The sequence below is a fragment of the Haematobia irritans genome, chromosome 3 (genome assembly GCF_050003625.1).
Source record: "Haematobia irritans isolate KBUSLIRL chromosome 3, ASM5000362v1, whole genome shotgun sequence".
Classification (NCBI taxonomy): domain Eukaryota; kingdom Metazoa; phylum Arthropoda; class Insecta; order Diptera; family Muscidae; genus Haematobia; species Haematobia irritans.
The window spans coordinates 214,603,796-214,629,444 of record NC_134399.1 but is presented as its reverse complement, the minus strand read 5'-3'; the positions used below and the strand labels follow the sequence as shown (position 1 = coordinate 214,629,444).

Here is a 25,649-nt window from a genome sequence, read left to right as displayed (position 1 = left end):
GATATTGCTATTTCATCTCACCAAAAAGAAAAAAAAAAAGTCTGTAAACCAGTTTTGCAGAACCGTTAGGAAATAGAGACAAGAAGATGAGGAGTTGACATTGAAGTGTGAAATTATAAAGGGACGTTCTCCGAGGGAATTTGGTCTCAGTTGCTAGATATCTGTCGTGAAATATATAAGGTGGAATTTTCTAGATTAAAAGGAAAAATCACAACCCACGTGTTAAAAAAAAAAAAAAAGAAAAAAAAAGAACTATACCTTTGAGTGATGATTGATAAATTATTAAATATGTCATAGACTAATAACAGTAAAAAATATGATCTCTAAATTTCCATATGATATTAAACCACATTGTTCATGGAGAGAAAGAAAAAGGAACTTTAAAAAAAGACATCTAGCAAGTGTTGAAATGTAACATAAAAAGGTTTAAAGTGGCACAAAATTTTTATGAGAAAAAGGAAAAATTAACATCAAAAAGACAGCTAGCAAGTGTTAAACGGTTGCATCAAAATTCTTAAAGTGCCGTAAAATCGTTGAATAGCGTCAATTACCAAACATAACAACGGTCTTTGTCACAAAATCCTTACATTTTTTTTTTTTTTAAATGCAAACAGTCAAATAACTAAACATATCGTCTTAAAAACTCGTTTAAAAGAGAAAACTGTAGTACTTGCAGATTAAAATAAAGAAAAGTTGGTTAAACTATACTGTAAAAAAAAAACATTAACTAATCTAAATCGTAATAACTTTGGTAATTACGATAGTGTTGCTACCATCTGTATGAAGCATAAAGCAGTCAATGATAAAAAAAGAAAATTAAGAATAAAAGCTATTACCACAACACACATCAGAGATAATTTTGAAGAGATGAAGGATGAAAATAAAATCTACCACCAAAAGAAAGATCAAAGATAATTCTGAAGAGATGAAGAATTCATGTAAATAGACCAGGAAAAATCACGAAGTAAATACTCAAAACAAAAAAATGAAAACCAGCGAGTACTGAAACAATTTTAACTTGATCGATGACCGAAGTTATCATATCATCGATAATTACTCTATTATTTCTATGCAAACTTATTGTAAGTAATAGTTGTAAATATACTTTTGCATATCAAATTATTAATGAAATAACATCCAAATCACAATTTTATCAGTAACATAATCCATTGCTGTTGAATCTGTCTCGTTTTCTTCTATGCAAGAGTATATTAATTAAATCTTTATTTTGTAAATATATTTCTATTTCATAAGATTATTGTTTAAGACGGATTTGTATTTATATACTGGAAATTGAAACATTCATAACTAAATATTGACTACTGAAATTTTATATAATACTATTGTCTTTTATATTGCACTTCATCTAATAGCTTTAAGATTTATACTATGAATTTTCCATCACATCTTGTACCTTACAATAAACATTGAAAATGAACGTTTAACCAGTTTTCTTATGTAGAAAATGAAGGTAGACTGAAGAGCAGATTCGGATATGTAAGTAGTGGCTAAAATAGGGGCAATTACGACGAACGCGGGTGCTATTAATTGCCATAGGAGTAGTTTATAAAGCTATTGGGAGGGAGAAGAGCACTCTTGTGATTGAACACCTGTCACAGATATTAATTGACATGATAATTGATTCAAAGAAAAAGTAAATTAGGGTAAACTGTGGAATCTCTATTTTCTTTTGCGTAGTTTTTGTGGCTTAAAGTAAAGGACATGGATTTCTATTGTTGCGAATCATCGTTTCTTGGGTCAATGAACTACGCCACGGCAGAGCTAGCCCATAATACTTCCATGTCATATAACTTTTTCCCAAGTTGTTTCAAATATATGATTTCATTTAAACAGTTCGCAACATAGATGGCGCCCAACGTCAAAAGAAAACTATTTGTTAGTAGTATGTGGAGTTTAGAAATATTTAGCCAGTTCTGGACAGTTTCCTTGCAAATGGGATTTAATCCACATGTTAAATTTGAAGTAATAATTAGAGGAAGCCAAGGAAACTTTTTAGTTTACGTTTTGTATGAATCGATTTTGAAAGTGTCTTTATTTCTTCGAATTCTTACATATAAGAGTGCGATATATTTGAAAGCGTATGACTTGAAGTATCGACCACATGTATCGAATTCATAATTCCTCTTACCCAACACCGTATTCAGGAGATTTTTTCTGAGGATATCTTATAGACAAGTTATTTGGAATATGATAAACGACTTTCGTATAACTTCGCGGATGATACCGATGAAAATCTTTTGATTAAAGGTTCCTCGTATACAAACAAGACAGTCCATTTTAGATCTTATCTTGGTGGAGTATATGGCGGTTAGTGAAAAGGAATTCTAAGTAACAGAGCTCTAGGGTTCAAAAGATATAAATGTAAAAGGGGAATGGATATAATCCCAGAGTTAGTCAATGTTTTATGATTTTTCATATATGAAACATTAGGCAATAATGGATATCATTTCATGATCTAGTCTGTAAGAAATTTATTTATTTGTCGGATCATGATGGCTACTACTTACTATACATATCTTGCTCGGATGTTTACCGGATTTTTCAATTATAGCGAAGATATTAAGCACGGATAATAACATATTAGACCCTTTGATTTGCATGCTTTTAAGTACTCCATGAAAAATTGATGTGACAAGGGCCAATAAACTGACTATTAGCTCAAGGTATATATTTTGGCACGAATTGTGACTAGCATGAACTTACGTAGTGGTAATTGCAAAGGTTACCCCACTATAACGAATAGTATACGAGGCAGAGGTAGGAGCTTCAGAACACCAAACAGCTGTTCCTTAGATGATTTACACAGTCCTGAGGGACAAGAGGACGCCTTAAATACACAACATTCTAACTGTGTTAGGAAGATTAATTTTTCATTGGATGATTTAGTTGTCAATACGAGACCCAAATTAGGTGTTACTGGACAGACATACGCAAGCCAGGACACAGGTTCAACTCCGGACGTGTCTGTGAACGCTTCGGGTGATTTGACGGTACTATTAGGATTTTCAGAGGGACATAATTCTACAGTGATGCCTGTCGATGAGCCGCCAAATGGCTCCAAAGGGAACAATGTTCTCGCGGACCAAAATGTTCAAAGAAAGGGCAACGATTTAATGGAGTCTATGCAACGGACAATTAGTCAAGTTGAGGAGGGACTCAGGTCCGAAATAGCGTCTCTGAGAGAGGCAATATCATCTTTGAGCCCTAATATAAATCGAACTAGTACATCGACGCAAGAAACGGCCTACTTACAAAGTACCAGGGATGCATATCGTAACAAGGTAGATTTGGAGAAGTGGAGAATATCTTTTGATGGTAAAGGAAACGTATGTGATTTTCTTTTCAAAATTGATACTTTACGCACACGTACAAATTGTTCAGATGAACACCTGCTTGCAAATTTCCACATATTTTTAACGGGAAAAGCAGAAGTTTGGTATTGGGACTTTGTTAAGCAGAATAGTGACACGAGCTATGCTTTTCTCAAATTTTCGATTTCACAGGAATTTGGGTCTATAGAAACAGACGATGACATCATTATGAAAATGCGTACTCGAAGGCAACAGGCAAAGGAGTCATACGATGATTTTCATTCTGTCATTGTGTCTCTGAACAGCAAATTGAAAGAACCTTTGTCTGAAAATAGACTCATAGCCATTATAAGAGAAAACGTCAATACTAACCTTAAACTAATGCTGTTCAATACTGAATCCAAGAGTTTACATAGCCTAAGGGAACGTGCGCGTAACGCTGAAAAGATTCTGAATGAAAGCAAATTTTCTGGGACTTCAAATACACGGACAAGTAGGAACGTGAGCGAAATCGACATTGTCCACACTGAAGAAGAGGAAAATGACATTGAATTAGATCCGCAAATAGATGCAATAAAATTCAATCGGTCTACCTCTAGAGATTATTCCGGAATTAAATGTTGGAATTGCTTGTCGTTAGGTCATTCTTACATTTATTGCCCAGAAGAAACTAGACATGTCTTCTGTTATAAATGCGGTGAACGTGGAGTTACCACAATTAAATGCAAGAATGATCATCAGGGAAACCGAAAGAGAGGCGAGATGGCCGGGGACGCTCGTTCTCCGAAATTTACCCCGAGTGCGTAAATGATCATTCGAGGAGTCTCCCACAGGGAGACCAATCTAGATCTCTCACTTTAAATATTCATAAGGATTACAAACCAAACATTGATTCCCAGATTATACATACTTTTATCAAAAATATTTCTAAAAAAATACAGGGCTGTCGGATGCGATACAAGAAGAGAAAGCATTTCCGAAGAATTGTAGAATCATCAATTCTTTCCGGCGCTAATGACGGAAGACCATTTGCTAGTATCAAGATGTTAGATGATGAAATTTATGGTTTACTCGACTCTGGGGCTAGTGTTTCAGTCCTAGGGAGAGATAGCCTCGAGTTTATTGCGAAACACAAACTTAATATAAAACCTTTTAGATCATACGTATCAACGGCAGATGGATCTCGCAATCCCGTCATTGGGCATTGTTCGATACCGGTCACATACAAGGGTGTTACCAGGGAAATTGTTTTTTATGTCGTCCCATCGCTAGACCAATCCGCTTATTTGGGAGTTGATTTTTGGCGAACGTTTGCTATAGCCCCTAACATAATTCCGGCAATAGCCTCTATCGATTTGGATGATAGTGAGCCAGAAAAGCCATCTTTTCATGTCTTGTCTGCCGACCAGAAAATCGAATTACAGAATGTGCTGTTGGAGTTTCCCTCATATCAAAACCTAGGTCTCGGATGCACAGACCTCATAACTCATCATATCGATACGGGGAATGCGGCACCCATAAAGTGCCGACACTATCCTCTGTCACCCCCGAGACAGGCTGAGGTCTATAAAGAGTTGGACCGCCTACTTGAAATGAAGGTAGTAGAAGAATCCAACTCTCCTTGGTGTTCGCCTATCGTCAGTGTTCGGAAACCCGGGAAGGTACGGCTCTGTCTAGACTCGAGAAAATTAAATGAGGTTACGAAAAAAGACTCATATCCTCTTCCCCATATTAATGGGCTTCTTAGTCGACTGAATGATACCCACTTTATAAGTGGCATAGATCTCAAGGATGCATTCTTCCAAATTCCTCTTTCCGAGACATCCAAAGAGAGTTATGCCTTTTGGTTTATGTAACGGTCCCCAAAGTATGAGTCGTCTTATGGACAAAGCTATTCCTTCCCGTCTTAGAGAACGCGTTTTTGTATATTTGGACGATCTCCTTGTCTGTAGTTCCACATTTCAGGAACATCTTTGTCTACTCCGGGAGGTCGCACAATGCTTGAGAAGGGCGAAATTGACGATCAATGTAACCAAAAGTAAATTTTGCCAGAACGAGATAAGGTATTTGGGGTACCGCATAGGAAAGGGCTGCCTGAAGGTTGATCCTGATAAGGTTTCCGCTATAGTCGATTTCCCCATTCCCAAGACACCTCGACAAGTCCGACGATTCGTCGGCATGTGCAATTGGTATCGATCTTTCATCCATAGATTTGCGGATATGTCTGGGCCGCTAACTGATTGCTTGAAAAAGGAGAAGGGCAAGTTTTATATGACACCTCAAGCAATAAAGAGTTTTGGCCAGCTGAAAGAGGCATTGTCCACTGCTCCAGTTCTAGCTCAACCAGATTTTAGCCGTGAGTTTACTATACAGTGTGACGCTTCACGTGTTGGTGTTGGAGGAGTTTTATTTCAACTGGACGACAACCACTGTGAAAGACCGATTGCATTTGTGTCCAAGAAATTAAACCGATGCCAGCGAAGTTACACAGTGACAGAGCTGGAGTGTTTTGCGGCTATTGTTTGCGTGAAGCGTTTTCGTCCATACATTGAGGGATTACGATTTCGCATAATTACGGACCATTCAAGTCTTAAGTGGCTTATGTCACTAAAAGATCTGAATGGCCGATTGGCGAGATGGAGTCTAGAACTACAAGGATACGATTTTGCCATCGAATATCGAAAGGGATCGCTAAACGTCGTTCCAGACACACTCTCTCGGTTCGATGTGGACTCCTTATCCCTGGATAAAAACACTTGCGGGATTGATTTAAACTCCCAGGAATTTTATTCTACTGATTATGTCACTCTCAGGGAGACAATCTCCCAAAATTGTGATACATTGCCTGACTTAAGTGTTCAGGACAAATTCATTTACAAAAGGGTGAAATTTCGACAAGGAGCAGAAGAGGAGGAGAGTCTTTGGCGGTTATGGCTTCCCTTCGGATTAAGGCATGAGGCAATACGAAGTGCACATGACGTGTGTTGTCATGGCGGGTACTTAAAGACGCTGTATAGAGTTCGCCAATTCTATTATTGGCCAAATATGAGCAAGGAGGTAAAAGCTTACGTCTCCCAGTGTGAGGACTGCAAGGAAATCAAAAGTTCGAACCGAAATATGCGGCCTCCTATGGGAGAGCCCTTTATTACTGTCAGACCCCTTCAACGTCTATATTGCGACTTCTTAGGGCCATATCCTTGTTCAAAATCAAGAAATACACACCTATTTATTGCAATAGACCATTTCACCAAGTACCTTTTTCTAAAACCCATCAAATCGGCCACATCTAGGGCAGTTATTGACTACTTCCAGAACTATTTATTTATTACTTTCGGAGTCCCACAATTTCTACATAGCGATAACGCTAAACAATTCGTATCTAATGAGATGCAGAATTTCCTTTCAGAATTCGGGATTATACATGTTAAAACGGGATTATATTCTCCGCAGGCTAACGCCTCGGAGAGAGCAAACAGGGAGATTATAACGAAGATCCGCTTTTACTTGAAGAATGAACAAAATCATCTCACTTGGGATAGTCACATACCCCGCATTTTGATGATTTTGCGAAGCGATTTACATTCATCAATACAATGCTCACCTTATTATGCGATGTTCGGGCAAAATATGGTAATGCATGGTTCAGCATATCCCATGTTGGAAAAATTGAATATGCTTACCGATGACACCATAATCAAGAGAGACTATAAGTTATCCACCGTAAGGGACAAAATCAGCAAGAATCTTCGCCAGGCACATGACAGAGGGAAGAATGTTTATAATACTAGGTCTAAGAACATCCAATACAAAGAGGGCCAGGAATTGTATCGAAAAAACCATTCTTTAAGTAGTTTCAAGGATGGGATAAACTCCAAGTTTGCCCCTAAGTATATTAAGTGTCGAGTACGCAAAAGAATCGGTAACTCTTTATATGAGATCGAGAATTTACAGGGTAAATTTATTGGGAAATTTCATGCCTGCGACCTTAAACCTTAGGTATTGATTTTGCCCGGCTTGCGTGGGTCGTGCCACACACAGAAATTTAATGATTTTTCTGTTACTTGGTACACAGTTTTTTTTTTGAATCCTCAGATTTTTTCAAATCCTTTTCCTGTTCGTTTATCGTTAGAATTCAACTTCTTAACGAAGCAGGTTTGTTGTGGATTTGAACAAAGATGGGGAAGAAGCAACTATTTGAAATAATTCACAATTGTTAACGGTCTCAGGGAAGATTTATTCGCCTCATATGGTTATCGATATACCACCGAGATAAAATCGAGCGATTGAGTTGGGTGATATTGCTATTTCATCTCACCAAAAAGAAAAAAAAAAGTCTGTAAACCAGTTTTGCAGAACCGTTAGGAAATAGAGACAAGAAGATGAGGAGTTGACATTGAAGTGTGAAATTATAAAGGGACGTTCTCCGAGGGAATTTGGTCTCAGTTGCTAGATATCTGTCGTGAAATATATAAGGTGGAATTTTCTAGATTAAAAGGAAAAATCACAACCCACGTGTTAAAAAAAAAAAAAAAGAAAAAAAAAGAACTATACCTTTGAGTGATGATTGATAAATTATTAAATATGTCATAGACTAATAACAGTAAAAAATATGATCTCTAAATTTCCATATGATATTAAACCACATTGTTCATGGAGAGAAAGAAAAAGGAACTTTAAAAAAAGACATCTAGCAAGTGTTGAAATGTAACATAAAAAGGTTTAAAGTGGCACAAAATTTTTATGAGAAAAAGGAAAAATTAACATCAAAAAGACAGCTAGCAAGTGTTAAACGGTTGCATCAAAATTCTTAAAGTGCCGTAAAATCGTTGAATAGCGTCAATTACCAAACATAACAACGGTCTTTGTCACAAAATCCTTACATTTTTTTTTTTTTAAATGCAAACAGTCAAATAACTAAACATATCGTCTTAAAAACTCGTTTAAAAGAGAAAACTGTAGTACTTGCAGATTAAAATAAAGAAAAGTTGGTTAAACTATACTGTAAAAAAAAAACATTAACTAATCTAAATCGTAATAACTTTGGTAATTACGATAGTGTTGCTACCATCTGTATGAAGCATAAAGCAGTCAATGATAAAAAAAGAAAATTAAGAATAAAAGCTATTACCACAACACACATCAGAGATAATTTTGAAGAGATGAAGGATGAAAATAAAATCTACCACCAAAAGAAAGATCAAAGATAATTCTGAAGAGATGAAGAATTCATGTAAATAGACCAGGAAAAATCACGAAGTAAATACTCAAAACAAAAAAATGAAAACCAGCGAGTACTGAAACAATTTTAACTTGATCGATGACCGAAGTTATCATATCATCGATAATTACTCTATTATTTCTATGCAAACTTATTGTAAGTAATAGTTGTAAATATACTTTTGCATATCAAATTATTAATGAAATAACATCCAAATCACAATTTTATCAGTAACATAATCCATTGCTGTTGAATCTGTCTCGTTTTCTTCTATGCAAGAGTATATTAATTAAATCTTTATTTTGTAAATATATTTCTATTTCATAAGATTATTGTTTAAGACGGATTTGTATTTATATACTGGAAATTGAAACATTCATAACTAAATATTGACTACTGAAATTTTATATAATACTATTGTCTTTTATATTGCACTTCATCTAATAGCTTTAAGATTTATACTATGAATTTTCCATCACATCTTGTACCTTACAATAAACATTGAAAATGAACGTTTAACCAGTTTTCTTATGTAGAAAATGAAGGTAGACTGAAGAGCAGATTCGGATATGTAAGTAGTGGCTAAAATAGGGGCAATTACGACGAACGCGGGTGCTATTAATTGCCATAGGAGTAGCTTATAAAGCTATTGGGAGGGAGAAGAGCACTCTTGTGATTGAACACCTGTCACAGATATTAATTGACATGATAATTGATTCAAAGAAAAAGTAAATTAGGGTAAACTGTGGAATCTCTATTTTCTTTTGCGTAGTTTTTGTGGCTTAAAGTAAAGGACATGGATTTCTATTGTTGCGAATCATCGTTTCTTGGGTCAATGAACTACGCCACGGCAGAGCTAGCCCATAATACTTCCATGTCATATAACTTTTTCCCAAGTTGTTTCAAATATATGATTTCATTTAAACAGTTCGCAACAATATTTAATCAAGGAGTTCAATAAAAACAAGTAATATCTTGTTTTTTGTTCAGTTATTTGAAGATAAATAAGGTCCACGTGGCCAGGCAGCAACAATGTCTAATCCCATTTTCGGCCAAGGAATTAGAATAGATTCTAATTCGGCGACACGCCGCTAGTCGTCACGGTATCCCGTCGCTGATTTTGGGCTTCCCATAAATAATACACGTCAACAGTTGGTCGCCTATCGCTATGGTTATATCTACACATTTATTGTTTGTTCGTTCCATGGTACCAAAACCTTAGCAATTCCAAATTTCACGAAGGTTGGAATCAAAATCTTATCGATATATAGTGGGCATTCAATACGAGGGCGACTCAGGAGCTGCGGAATAGTTTTTCGAAAATACAAATTCACTTTTTCATGTGTACAAAATCCTGTTTCTACTGAGCGACAAAACGTTTTGGAAAGCAGGGTTGTAATTTTGAAAATTTTTGAATTGGAAACTTAAGGTTGAATTACACACCATGCGTTCAATGCGTCCGATGATTGAAGAGTTGAAATTTCTCTTTGAAATCAAAAACCTTAAAGGTTGAATTACACACCATGCGTCAATCCGTGCGTTGATGGAAGGGTTGCGTGCGTGGTTCTGTTTGCGGCAGTCTATTCGAACTTTTGATTTCAAAGAGAAATTTCAACTCTTCAACCATCGGACGCATTGAACGCATGGTATGTAATTCTACCTTTATGGGTTTGAATTGGGGACTTGTGTATTTTCAGAATGTTGTGATTTTTGTGGGGATTTTTCGATTCTATTCAGTATAATAAATAAGGTTTAGATTAAAATATTAAAATATAAAAATAAAATTCCTCCTCTATATCAGAGAGGAGGAAATACAAGAGAACGAAACGGTGAAGCAAAACTGCGTCAATAGGTGTTTTGAGAAAATTTTATTGACTTTTTTTCAAGTTTTTTTTCTTCACACTACAAAATTTTACTGATCTTAGATTTGGAGCTAAAAAATATCTTTATTTTAAAGAAACCGTATCTTTGGCTCGAAATCAATACCAAAATCCTTAACGGAAGGTCAAAATTCAAGAAAATTTGTTTTTTTTTGTTAAGTGTAAGATTGACAAGTTTCATATCAAGTGAACCCTTGCCTTCTTGAAATAATGTGGCATGTTTTGTCGGTGCTTCTCTCAAATATCATACATACTAAAGGAAAATAGGATTTATAACCTACTTTGTAATAAGAAATATTATTTTCGGTCTATAAATTTTTTGGCAGACAATTTGAAATTATAACTGCCGATGTTTCTATAACTAACTTATCAAAACAGCGCTTCAGCGCAGACAATTTGAAATTATAAATGCCGATGCCTTTATAAAAAATTTATCAAAACAGCGATTCGACCGCAACGTCGGTAATACAAAAGCTGCAGGCTTTGTGCGACATATATACGGTTGACATTTGTTGTTTTTGTAGAAGAAAAATTTTCGTCCTCTTGTGTTTTCATTCTCTCTGGTCTATATACCACGCATGGTTGCCTGATTTTTTTCGAGGGAGAGATCCTCAAAAATTTGGAAAATATGTCCCCAAAAAATCCTTAACTGAAATATTGTTCCCCACACAGAAAAAAAATTCACGAAAATTTTTCCAATTAAAATCTTGAGTTTTAAAAAATATTAAAATAAAAATTTAATTGAATCAACAAATTTTTTAAATGAAATAAAATTCAATCACACAAATTAATGGTATCAATTAATTTTTTAATTGGCTCTATTAATTTTTTAATTGATACTATCATTTCTGTGATTGAAGACATTTCAATGAAAAAATAATTGAATCAACTAATTTCGTGATTGAATCAGAAATTTTTTTTTTGTGTGCATGAAAAATCTCCAAAGGAAAATTCATATAATTATTGTATATATGTACATTATCGAATTCTTTAATAGGTAAGGACTTCAGCAAGTCTGTCAGGTGATCAACAGTTGTAATCGATGTGTGTTTTGCAATAAAAATTGCCGATTTTTTTCAGAAACCAGATCACCAAAGTGAAAAATATCCCCAACCACACGAAAAAATCTCCAGTATGGGGAAAACCCCCTAATTTGACAACACTATCCCCAGATCCCCAAAGTGAAAAATATTCTCAACCACAAGAAAAAAAACCCCAGTTTGGGGAAAAATCCCCTAATTTGACAACACTGAGCCCTGCTCTGAACATACTCTCTAAATCAAGATGAGTAGATCTCAATTAACAATTAATATTATCGACAAATTTAATACTATATAATTGATAGTGGTAATATCCCCAAATCTCGACATTATCCCCAAATTTCCAACCACAAGAAAAAATTCCCAGTTTGGGGAGGAACCTAATCTGACAACACTGTCCCCAGATCCCCAAAGTCCCAGACAAATCACCATATCCCCAAAGTGAAAAAATATCCCCAACCACAAGACAAAATCTACAGTTTGGGTTTAAACGCCCTAATTTGACAACACTGTCCCCAGATCCCTAAAGTCCCAGCCAAATCCCCAGATCCCCAAAGTTAAAAATATCACCAACCACAAGAAAAAAATCCCCGGTTTTGGGGAAAACCCCTAATTTGGCAAAACTGTCCCCAGGTTCCCAAAGTACAAAAATATCCTCATCCACGAGAAACAAATCTCGAGTTTTGGGGGAAAAATCCCCCATCTGACAACACTGATCCCTGCTCTAAACATACTCTCTAAATCAGCATAAATAGATCTCATTCAACTATTATTATTATCGATATCTGTATAAGGCCTGAAATAAGGTCTATGAATATCGCCGCTGGAATAAAGTCAACCCTTATTTCTAAAACAACCCTCGGGTATTCTAAGTCGAAACAAACAATGACGAACAGAGTTAGTACATTTTTTTTTAACCCTGGAAAGTCATCCTTATTTTTTGTACACTAACGTCATCCTTCGTCGTTTTGACTACGGCCTATTTAAAGGCTCTATTAACTGCATCGTGGACAAAAATTATAACCAACATTTTGTTTACTATGTAACTCAGTTTATTTTAAATTAATAATAAACAAAAATCCATAATTTGATTGCATTAGTATAATTAAATTTATTATTTTCCAAACGACCAAAAAACACATTACGTCGAACATAAAATTTATCGTCGTCATTTTGAGGTAGGATGACTGTCTAGCAGGGATGGAAACTACAATTTTTAAGAAAGTACCAAAACGGTATCTTTTTGAGCGAAAAAGTACTTTAAGTAAATTTCAACAAAAAATTAATTGGAAGATTATTGTCTAGAGCTCCTTTAGACTAAATTTTGTTTGTCAACTCCTCAATTTTAAATATTCTTCTTTTCCTTACAAAGACTACCGTAGTATTATAATCGAGGTTGCTACAGTTGGTAGTTTTTGACACAATTTTCTATAGAATAAAATTTTGAATAAATTTTCTATGGAATAAAATTTTGATACAATTTTCTATAGAATAAAATTTTGTAAAAGACTATAGTAAAAAAGTTCGTTAAAGACTTTCTCAAAATATTAAAATATTTTGTCAAAACTATTGTACCATAAGTCTGATATCGGCTCAAAACTGTATACACAAAAGGTACTAAATCATTCTCGGTACTACGGTACTGACCAAGGTGAAAAAGTATTGAAAAAAGTACTATAGTACTGCATTTTCCATCCCTGCTGTCTAGGGTTAATTTTTTTCTTTTTTTTAATTCAGTCGAACAGTAGAGGGCGTTCGGCATAGAGAAATTAGCGGTTAATCTTTATTTTTTGTTATTCTCCGAAAAAGTTATATCGTTTTTAAATTTGCCTATTCACTCTTATTTTTTATTTTTACATAAATAATATAAAATTTCTTTAAAATAAATTAGAAGTTTACTTACATTTATAAATTTTTGTATTTGCTGCTTAGCCTTCTCCAATGCATGTTTATCATTTTTCAAAAAGAAAAACTTAAAATTTGTTGGCAGGTCAAATGATTTTAAATTGGCACTAACATGTCTCAGCTTTCTTTGTAATTCCTAAAATAAGAAGACAAAAATGAAGGTAGATTAGTATTAAATTTTTACACCTTTGATAACACTGTGCAAAGAATTTGTGTTGTTTGTTGGTAGTTGAGTAGGTAGAATGGAATGGAATATTAAGCCGGCACTAAATGCCATTTGTTTTGTTTTGTTTTTGCAAATATCTTTATTTAGAATTTTGCTTTGACAATGCGTGTGTGTGTGGGGGGATATGTGTGTGTTAGCTTGTTTGGGTATAAGAGCACATTGATAATGTCTTATAAAATCGCTGAATCAAACATGCCTCGGTGGCGCAGTAGGCAGCGCGTAAGTCTCATAATCTTAAGGTCGTGAGTTCGAGCCTCACCCGGGGCATTAGATTTTTTTATTTATTTTTTTTCTATAAATATTTTTTATTTTATCTTTCCGTAATATAATCAACACCTTTAACGATAAAATGTTGATATAATTAGTACAAAGCAAATAAATTATTTTTTTTTTTAATTCCAAAACTTAAAGAGGTACAATTTACCAGTATATATATTTCACCTCAGTAGCTAAAGTTTTATACTTTATTATTGACTGATTTATTAAATAAAATTGCATGTCTACAAAATACCCATATAAAAGTAGAGGCTAATTTAAATAAGCTAACAATATTTCCCATATTGGTGAGCACTAAAATGCATTTTTAGAAACTTCTTTAACAATAAACGAATAATACGAATTTTTGAGACTATTTTTATATTTTATGTCTCTAGTAAATTGACATTCATACAAGAACTATAGTCAATTGTTTTCCGTATTATTATACCCTCCACTATAGGATGGGGGTATATTAACTTTGTCACTCCGTTTGTAACACATCGAAATATTGCTCTAAGACCCCATAAAGTATATATATTCTGGGTCGTGGTGAAATTCTGAGTCGATCTGAGCATGTCCGTCCGTCCGTCATGTCCGTCCGTCCGTCTGTTGAAATCACGCTAACTTCCGAACGAAACAAGCTATCGACTTGAAACTTGGCACAAGTAGTTGTTATTGATGTAGGTTAGGTTTGGTTATGTGGCAGCCCGATGTATCAGGCTCACTTAGACTATTCAGTCCATTGTGATACCACAGTGGTGAACTTCTCTCTTATCACTGAGTGCTGCCCGATTTCATGTTAAGCTCAATGACAAGGGACCTCCTTTTTATAGCCGAGTCCGAACGGCGTTCCACATTCCAGTGAAACCACTTAGAGAAGCTTTGAAACCCTCAGAAATGTCACCAGCATTACTGAGGTGGGATAATCCACCGCTGAAAATTTTGTTGGTGTTCGGTCGTAGCAGGAATCGAACCCACGACCTTGGGTATGCAAGGCGGACATGCTAACCATTGCACCACAGTGACTATTGATGTAGGTCGGATGGTATTGAAAATGGGCCATATCGGTCCACTTTTACGTATAGCCCCCATATAAACGGACCCCCAAATTTGGCTTGCGATTGCTCTAAGAGAAGCAAATTTCATCCGATCCGGCTGAAATTTGGTACATGTTGTAAGTATACGGTCTCTAACAACCATGCAAAAATTGGTTCACATCGGTCCATAATTACATATAGCCCCATATAAACCGATCCCCCGATTTGGCTTGCGGAGCCTCTAAGAGAAGCAAATTTCATCCGATCCGGTTGAAATTTGGTACATGGTGTTAGTATATGGTCTATAACAACCATGCAAAAATTGGTCCACATCGGTCCATAATTATATATAGCCCCCATATAAACCGATCACCAGATTTGATCTCCGGAGCCTCTTGGAAGACAAAAATTCATCTGATTCAGTTGAAATTTAGTACGTGGTGTTAATATATGGCCTCAAACACCCATGCAAAAATTGGTCGAAATCGGTCAATAATTATATATAGGCCCCATATAAACCGATCCCCAGATTTGACCTCCGGAGCCTCTTGGAAGAGCAAAATTCATCCGATTCGGTTGAAATTTGGTACGTGATGTTAGTATATGGTATCCAACAACCATGCAGGAATTGGTTCATATTAGTCCATAATTATATATAGCCCCCATATAAACCGATCCCCAGATTTGACCTCCGGTGCCTTTTGGAGAAGCAAAATTCATCCGATCTGGTTGAAATTTGGTACGTGATGGTAGTATATGATATTTAACAGCCATGCCAAAAGTGGTCCATATCAATCCATAATCATATATAGCCCCCGTATAAACCGATTCCGAGATTTGGTTTTGGAGCCTCTTGGAGCAGCAAATTTCATCTGAGTCAGTTGAAATTTGGTACCTTGTGCTAGTATGTTGGCCGTTAACAAACCATGCCTAACTAGGTCCATATCGGTCTATAGTTATATATAGCCCTCAGATAAATTGATCCCCAATCACACAAAAATTGGTCCATATCAAGTTCATAATTGTATATAGCCCCCATATAAGCGACCCCCATATTTCAATTCGACCCCACAACCCAAGTAATTCGATTGTGGATGACAGTCTTTAGTACAAGTTTCTATGCAATCGATGGTGATGGGTACATAAGATTCGGCCTGGCCGAACTTACGGCCGTATATACTTGTTTTTATATTTTTTCTCACACTTCAATAGATATAATAGACAAAATAAGCGCTTATTTTCGTAAGGCTATTTGGTCACAATTCAAGACTCATGTTCTTAGATAAACCTTATGTAGCTCTTGAACTAGTTGAGATAGGTCCTCAAAATTAAAAAAAAAGTTCCACATGCTTTGCTCCGTATTTGGAGCAAAGATAATTCACACACCGTTCAAGAACTACCAATGCATCCCGATCAATGTACTGGTTGGTGCTGTCTATGGGCTAGTGGAATCATCGGTCCTTGAAGGCAATAGAAGGATAAAACGAGTTGATTGAAGAGAAACTTCTCCTACCCGCCATGCTCAAATTTGACTACGAATTATTTTCTTAAATTTTCCCAAGTGACTTCGTTTGGTTTTCAAATGTAAAAGTCACACAAGGGACACAACTACGGTTGCCAAAATTTAATCTACCAAAATTTGAAGAAAATTTTACTAAAAATCTACCAAATTCTAGGTTCCTTGGTGTATCGTTTGCTCATTATGCCAAGTGTACCAATCTGCTATTCTTATATAAAGTCATTCGTAGTGGGGTACCTAGCACTCTATGTGACTCTTTTCGATTCTCTCGCTCGACGAGAAATCCTCAGATTGTGATTCCTCGTATATCTTGTTCTTTATATGAAAAGTCGTTTCAAGTGCGAGTCGCTCGTATCTGGAACATGTTGCCTCTTGATTTGAGAATTTTCTCCCATTCGAATAATGCTTTTCGTTTAAAAATATATCGTTTTTTTCGGGAGCATCAATTTGAAGTTGATATTCTAGAGAAATCCTCAGATTGTGATTCCTCGTATATCTTGTTCTTTATACGAAAAGTCATTTCAAGTGCGAGTCGCTCGTATCTGGAACATTTTGCCTCTTGATTTGAGAATTTTCTCCCATTCGAATAATGCTTTTCGTTTAAAAATGTATCGTTTTTTTTCGGGAGCATCAGTTTGAAGTTGATATTCTATAATGCTCTATATTTTTGGTGCTAATAGCTGGACCCTGTCTGTTAGTTTGTCTTTTGAATTCGTATTCCCTTACATTATACTTACTTAGCGGGGGGAGCTCTTTATGAGTTACTCATGTACAAAATTGTTATACAATTTTAAATTTACACACTTGTTTTTTATGTATCTTTACTTAGGCTTTAGTCATGTAAATGGAAATTGAAATTGAAAATAAAATAAGAAATTTTATTTTGAAATTTTTAATAAAATTTTTGTGGTTATCATTTTTCTTCAACAGAAATGTTTTATTATTTCCGTATTTGCAATATTATATATTATGATCTCTCCCACTAGCGACATTTTTTTTTTTTTGGATGTATGGACTTATATAGACACGACAATTAAAATTCTTAAAGATATTGAATTTATAGAAAATTTTGTCAACATTTTATTTCTATAGAAAATTTTGTCAAAATTCTATTTCTATAGACAATTTTGTCAAAATTTTATTTCTATAGAAAATTTTATCAAAATTTTATTTCTAAAGAAAATTTTATAATTTGTCCACGCCAATTCACGTGGCTCACGACAAATTCACGTTACGTTAAATATTGTTCATAATTCGCGCGTGTGGTGACAATTACGTGTCACGCGCACACTACTCATGACTTTTAAAATGTTTACAAAATTAAAAAATAATAATCGACTTACATGAACTTGGTTCAACGATCTCATCACTACCCAACCACTTGATATACTACCAGGTCTAGGTTCAACTCTTCCGGACGATACTTTCAGCGAAGGTGGAGTGTTAATATCTTCGTCCACATGAACTAATATCATGAATTGCAGAGATTCTTTTTCATCAGAAATCTAAAGTAAATAAAAGCAAAGTACAAATAGCATGAAGATCAATAAATTCAGTAAAACATTCCATAGATTTAATGTGATAGTAAAATTACTATAAATACAATATACAGAAATAAATAAACTAAATTAAGTAAATAATCAATAAATAAATTCATTGATTCGTAATCTTTGCAAAATTTATATTAAGGTTAGAATTGAGAAAATTGTTTGAGTAGTTTTTAAAATGTTGATTTAAGTAACTGTATAAGGCTTTTGTAAGGGTTGGTTACATATGATAATAAATAAAATTAAAATTAGAATAAATTTTTTAATCTAACAAAAAAACACAAAGTCAGATAAGAAAGTAATTGAAAATAATAACGTTTTTAATTCAACAAATTAATGGAAGTTTTGCAATCAACATCAATTTTTTAATTGACTCAATTAAAAATTAATTGAATTTTTCAAATCAAATCAATTAATTTTTTAATCTATTTTTGAAGACATTTAAATTAAACAAGTAAGGAAAGTCTAAAGTCGGGCGGGGCCGACTATATTATACCCTGCACCACTTTGTAGATCTAAATTTTCGATACCATATCACATCCGTCAAATGTGTTGTGGGCTATATATAAAGGTTTGTCCATTCATACATTGTACATACATTTAAATATCACTCGATCTGGACAGAATTTGATAGACTTCTACAAAATCTATAGACTCAAAATTTAAGTCGGCTAATGCACTAGGGTGGAACACAATGTTTGTAAAAAATATGGGAAACATTTAAATCTGAAGCAATTTTAAGGAAACTTCGCAAAAGTTTATTTATGATTTATCGCTCGATATATATGTATTAGAAGTTTAGGAAAATTAGAGTCATTTTTACAACTTTTCGACTAAGCAGTGGCGATTTTACAAGGAAAATGTTGGTATTTTGACCATTTTTGTCGAAATCAGAAAAAACATATATATGGGAGCTATATCTAAATCTGAACCGATTTCAACCAAACTTGGCACGCATAGCTACAATCCTAATTCTACTCCCTGTGCAAAATTTCAACTAAATCGGAGTTAAAAATTGTCCTCTGTGGTCATATGAGTGTAAATCAGGCGAAAGCTATATATGGGAGCTATATATAAATCTGAACCGATCTGAATTTGGCACGCATAGCTACAATGCTAAATCTACTCCCTGTGCAAAATTTCAACCAAATTGTGCCAAAACTCTGGTTATTAGAACCATATTAGTCCATATCGGGCGAAAGCTATATATGGGAGCTATATCTAAATCTGAACCGATTTCAATCAAATTGCGCACACTTAACTGCACTACTAATTGTACTCCTAGTGTACAATCTCAAACAAATTGGACCAAAACTCTGGCTTCTAGGACCATATTAGTCCATATCGGGCGAACGATATATATGGGAGCTATATCTAAATCTGAATCGATTTCAACCAAATTTGGCACGCATTGCTACATTGCTAAATCTACTCCCTGTGCAAAATTTCAACCAAATTGGGCCAAAACTCTGGCTTTTAGGACCATATTAGTCCATATTGGCCGAAAGATATATATGGGAGCTATATCTAAATCTGAACCGATTTTAATCAAATTTTGGCCACTTGACTATACTACTAATTGTACTCCTAGTGCAAAATTTCAACCAAATTCGGCCAAAAATCTGGCTTCTGGGGCCATATAAGTCCATATCGGGCGAAAGATATATATGGGAGCTATATCTAAATCTGAACTGATTTCAATCAAATTTTGCACACTTGACTATACGACTAAGTGTTATGTTTGTACAAAATTTCAAGTAAATCGGTATAAAACTCTGGCTGCTGGGTCCATATTAGTGCATATCGGGCGAAAGATATATATCTGAGCTATATCTAAATCTGAACCGATTTCTTCCAAAATCAATAGGGTTCTATTGTGACCCAAATTAGGAACCTGTGCCAAATTTGAAGGCGATTGGACTTAAATTGCGACCTAGACTTTGATCACAAAAATGTGTTCACAGACAGACGGACGGACATGGTTATATCGACGCAGGGACCCACCCTGAGCATTATTGTCAAAGACACCATGTGCCTAAAAAATTAAAAAAAAAAACAAGTATATATGGCCGAAAGTTCAGCCAGGCCGAATCTTACGTACCCTCCACCATGGTTTGCGTAGAAACTTCTACGAAAGACTGTCATCCACAATCGAATTACTTGGGTTGTGGTATCTTAAATCGTTTTCTAAATTGTGAGTTAGTCCAGACGTGGTATATATTAGACAAAACGGTATGTGTAGGTAAGTCTACAAATAATTACGAATCGATATGGACTTTTGCACGGTACGTAAGGAGGCAGAATTGAAATATGGGGGTCGCTTATATGGGGGCTATATACAATTAAATATGAACTTGATATGAACCAATTTTTGTGTGATTGGGGATTGATTTATCTGAGGGCTATATATAACTATAGACTGATATGGACCTAGTTAGGCATGGTTGTTAACGGCCATATACTAGCACAATGTACCAAATTTCAACTGACTGGGGTGAAATTTGCTCCTCCAAGAGGCTCCACAACCAAATCTCGGGACCGGTTTATATGGGGCTATATATGATTATGGACTGATATGGACCACTTTTGGCATGGTTGTTAAATATCATATACTACCACCACGTACCAAATTTCAACCGAATCGGATGAATTTTGCTCTTCCAAGGGCCTCCGGAGGTCAAATCTGGGGATCGGTTTATATGGGGGTTATATATAATTTCGACCAATTTTTGCATGGGTGTTTGAGGCCATATATTAACACCACGTACCGAATATCAACTGAATCAGATGAATTTTGCTCTTCCAAGGGGCTCCGGAGGTCAAATCTGGGGATCGGTTTATATGGGGGCTATATATAATTATGGACCAATTTTTCCATGGCCATTAGAGACCATATACTAACACCATGTACCAAATTTCAGCCGGATCGGATGAAATTTGCTTCTCTTAGAGGCTCCGCAAGCCAAATAGGGGGATCGGTTTATATGGGGGCTATATATAATTATTGACCGATGTGGACAAATTTTTGCATGGCCATTAGAGACCATATACTAACACCATGTGCCAGCCGGATCGGATGAAATTTGCTTCTCTTAGAGGCTCCGTAAGCCAAATAGGGGGATCGGTTTATATGGTGGCTATATATAATTATTGACCGATGTGGACTAATTTTTGCATGGTCATTAGAGATCATATACTAACACCATGTACCAAATTTCAGCCAGATCGGATGAAATTTGCTTCTCTTAGAGGCTCCGAAAGCCAAATCGGGGGATCGGTTTATATGGGGGCTATATATAATTATGGACCGATGCGGACCAATTTTTGCATGGTTGTTAGAGACCATATACTAACACCATGTTACCAAATTTCAGCCGGATCGGATGAAATTTGCTTCTCTTTGGGGATCCGTTTATATGGCGGCTATACGTAAAAGTGAACCGATATGGCCCATTTGCAATACCATCTGACCTACATCAATAACAACTACTTGTGCTAAGTTTGAAGTCGATAGCTTGTTTCGTTCGGAAGTTAGCGTGATTTCAACTGACGGACGGACGGACATTCTCAGATCGACGCAGAATTTCACCACGATCCAGAATATATATACTTTATGGGGTCTTAGAGCAATATTTCGATGTGTTACAAACGGAATGACAAGGTTAATATACCCTAATCCTATGGTGGAGGGTATAAAAATAAATAAAAAAAATGTCCCTTATGATCACGAAAAAATGTCCACTTTTGAGAGGTTTCACTGTAATTTTAATTGAATTGAATTGAAGAAAAGCATTTTAGTAATTGAATCAAATTCAATTTCAAAATAATTCGATCATTTTCATTTTGTAAATTATATTCTTTCATTGACCATGCTTTAAAAAAAATAAAGAAATATGTGAAATTTTCAATACCTCTACACTTTGCAATGTAGCTTTCCAACGACCTAAATGCTCTGTCCATGCATCGGTACGTCGTAAATGTGCCTCTGTTTGCCGTTTAATATTCTTTAGCCATTCCATTTCTTTTTCTAAAATTTGTAATACTTTCGAATCGGGTTTTACGGAATATTTTAAAGCATCCAAAGCTTGATTTTTCTTATCTATACGTTCCTGTATTTGTTCGAGTTTCTTTCGAGCATATGAGGTATGGGCAGCCACATCGATTGTACCCGTTGTGCTCACATCCAAGCCTTCTAAGGTGGCCGTAGCATCCTCATGATTATCACTTAATGAGCCTATAATTAAGGTGGGATCTTTATAGTCATCGGAATCTAATGCTTCCTTTAGCAAACGATATTGATCGCTTAATACAAATGGAGGATAGTATTTCTCTTCGAGGGTTTTCAGTATTTGTTTCTGCAGATCATAGAATATTTCTGGTCCCGAATCGCCCAAGAGGAATGTTTCGATTAGTTTACGCTCATGTTTATCAAATTGTATTTCTGACTTCGGTACTCTAATATACGTATAGAATATTTCCGTTCCCAGTTGATGGGCTGCATTCTTAGGAGCATGTTTCATTTCCTCCACGGCCATATAGAAACCAACTAAAGCACTTGCCTTTAATGGTTCCAGAAATATGGTAAAATAGCGTCTTCCTATAGCTGTATTTAGTATTTCGACCAGTGTTAAATCCAAATCACTGGAATAGTTACCATTCCAACCGAATTTCTCCAAATTCTTTTCGCACATACTCTTGGCATATGTTAGCTGTTGAACATAACGTTTTAGACGCATAGCTGCAGATATTTCCGATTTGGAAAGATTATGATCGGGGTCATTATCGGGATCGATACCTTTGGCACGTTGTAGATTTTGTACTGTAGTTGCATGCATTAAATCGTTGACAATACTTTTTCGTATGAGTGATAATTCCTCAAGATTTCCACAATTATTGATGACTTTTAAGAAATCCTCAAAACTTGCAGCATATTCATAACTGCGTTTGCTAATGGCAGCTGCGGCCAAACGGCCTTCAATATTCTGCACAACTTTTTGGTTGATATAGTCGGGCGATGTTAGCATTTTAATCATGGGAAAAAATACTACAAAAGTGAAAAATAAATAAAATCAGTTACTGGGCACATTGATATATTCAATAAAAGGTAGGCTTACTTTTGTAGGAAAGAATTTCACTTAAAAGCACTTTAAGCGGTGGTAAAGAATATCCTCTGGGTAGTAAGAGTATAACCATAATTTCGCATAGTTTTCGTAAAAACTCCAATTCCTTTTCGTCGTTAACCAAATATGAATTCGTTGAAAAAACGGGGGCCATATTCGTTTCAGCTCTAAAAGAAGAATAAACAAACATTCATAAACATTTGGCCGCATATAAGGACAATTTAATTTTTTTCGCAAATTTGTTTTTAATACAAATGAGTTTGGGAAATAGAAACTCAATAATTGATTTCTGAATGAAAATTAGTAATAGAAGTTATTGATCTCTATAAATGCATTTCTTTACATTAGAATTTCATCTACTGCTACATAAATATTGCGGAAGTTTTAAAATTACAACGATATAATATTTTCATAGAACGATATTCATATTTTTCCAATTTCTAAAATTGATACCAAAGAAAGTTTTTCCGGGAAATTAAAAAAAAAAATACCGGGGAAACCACCTAATATATATTAGGAATATATAAATCGTCATAGACTAATCGAAATTTGAAGTCGACTTATAACCTTCAAATTCCACTAATCGACTTCTGTTATTTCTGACTAATCAAGTTTTTATGTCAGCTACTGAATCGACTGAATGCATGTACAAAATTATCCAGTTTATTCGCAGATTAGAATTTCTAAACGATCCGAAAGGCTATTTTTCCTAAAATTTGCAAAAAAGTCGAGAAATCGAAAGAACAAAAGCTCAAAAAGTCGACTATTGAATTATGTCTCGGGGGTTAAGTTAGGAGTTTCTGAAAAGTACTCTAGTGAGAAAAATTAAACCTGTCATTATGTTGCCATACTGTGATCATAAATCTTGTGGGATGAACTCTTTGAGTTGAGGACTTGGAGATTAGGTGGGAAATTTCCAGAAATTTAGGCTAAAAAAATGGTTTAGCTGAAATTCGTCTTTGTCCACATTCTTAAAATCCTCACGAATCCGAAAAATATAAAAGAAAAACTTTGTTCCTCCTCTTAAATTCTCCGCATACATTTGGTGCAAATGGATCATTTGGACTGAAAATGGACGCAGGATTTTAATTTGGGGACACAGGAGTTAGTTTATATTTTGGTCTTCTTGGCTAAAGTTTGAATTACACACCATGCGTAAATCCGTGCGTTGATGGAAGGGTTGTTTTTTTCTGATTGTGGCAGACTATTCGAGCTTTTGATTTCAAAGAGAAATTTCAACTCTTCAATCATCGGACCTTAAGGTATTTTTCTATTATTGTGAAATTATTTCCTGAGGTAATTTTGGTTTGACGGAACTGCCATTTATATTTCTCCAGCATTTGGAAGAGGATTTGCATAAGATAAACAGTTGATGAATCTTAATAAATGAATACACATATTTAATTCTGATATGTGTTCTGATGATTCGTTTTTTTTTTTGCAATTTGTAAATTATTACGGATTTCGTACAGCAGAGCCTATTCATTTATTATTTTCATAAAAAAAATTATAAACATTTTATTGGGGATTTGTGTGAGAAATTTTAATTAAAATTGGGAATTTTTTGCAGAGCCTACACCCAGGGATGTCAATAAAATTTTAAGAAAAATCGTCACTTTTTCCCGAAAAATCGTCATAAGCGGCACTTGCATTATAAAAGTAGTCCAAAAATCGGGAATTTAAATAATATTAAAATAAATGCATCCAGATTTTATATCCTAACCCACATAGTGTTTTGGGGAATAATAACTTTTATTGACTTTAGACTCCATAAAACATACTGATCGACTCAGAATCACCTCCTGAGTCGATTTATTAGTATTCGTCGGTTCATCGGTCGGTCTGTCTATGTATTGTCCGCAGGATGCCGGTCGCAATTATTTTGATGAAAATCGGTTCAGTGCTTTTTCAGCACAAGGACGAACGATATTGAATTTGGAAAAAAAATCGGATCACATTTAGATATAGCCCCCATATATACATCGCCCGATTTCAACCAATGGGGCCGTATTGAGCTAAATAGGTCGTTTTCAAATTTAATACAAGGTAATTAAGTACCCTTAAAGTAAGCAAAATTTAATCGAAATCAGTTAAGATTTCGAATTCGCTCAAATTTTCGAAATTTTTGAACCGAAATATCGTTATTTTCGAGGCAAAAATCGGAAACTGCTATTTTTTGAGTCAAAAATCGTCAAAATGCCGATAAATCGGCAAAATTGGCAGCCCTGTCTACACCTTTATTTTTTTCATAAAAACTTGTCAAAAATGTATTGGGGATTTTTGTGAGGAATTTAAATTTAAATTGGGGACAAGAGCCTGAAAAATATTGACAAAAAGCTGCCGAGTGATATATCCAACAAAGTTTTATTTCTACCCCTCACCTATTCCATACTGATTGTGTTTGATGGTAGTAATTCAATTCTTGATCGACTAATCTTAATTAATTTTTTGAAAATCCTCTATTTGAGTGGTTGGCGATATTTGATGTTGGATAAAATCAACTAATTGAATTTCGTGTGGACCAAAATCGAACTTGAACGAAAAAGTCGACTTTGGATTAAAAGGCG

General features: G+C 35.0%; 1 protein-coding gene and 1 non-coding gene across 2 annotated transcripts in view; one reads left to right on the top strand and one right to left on the bottom strand.

Moving 5' to 3' along the window:
- Positions 1-25,649, bottom strand: part of snz (sorting nexin snazarus) — a 51,624-nt gene that overhangs the window by 9,094 nt on the left and 16,881 nt on the right. Inside the window, exons 5-8 of the mRNA XM_075302764.1 lie at positions 23,077-23,249; positions 21,874-23,006; positions 17,759-17,920; positions 13,374-13,511 (exon numbers count right to left, since the gene is read on the bottom strand). Of these exons, the coding sequence (XP_075158879.1) occupies positions 13,374-13,511; positions 17,759-17,920; positions 21,874-23,006; positions 23,077-23,249 (1,606 nt within the window). The remainder of the gene's footprint in view (positions 1-13,373; positions 13,512-17,758; positions 17,921-21,873; positions 23,007-23,076; positions 23,250-25,649) is intronic.
- TRNAM-CAU (transfer RNA methionine (anticodon CAU)) lies at positions 13,796-13,868 on the top strand. The gene has a single exon. It is a non-coding gene; the product is annotated as a tRNA-Met (tRNA).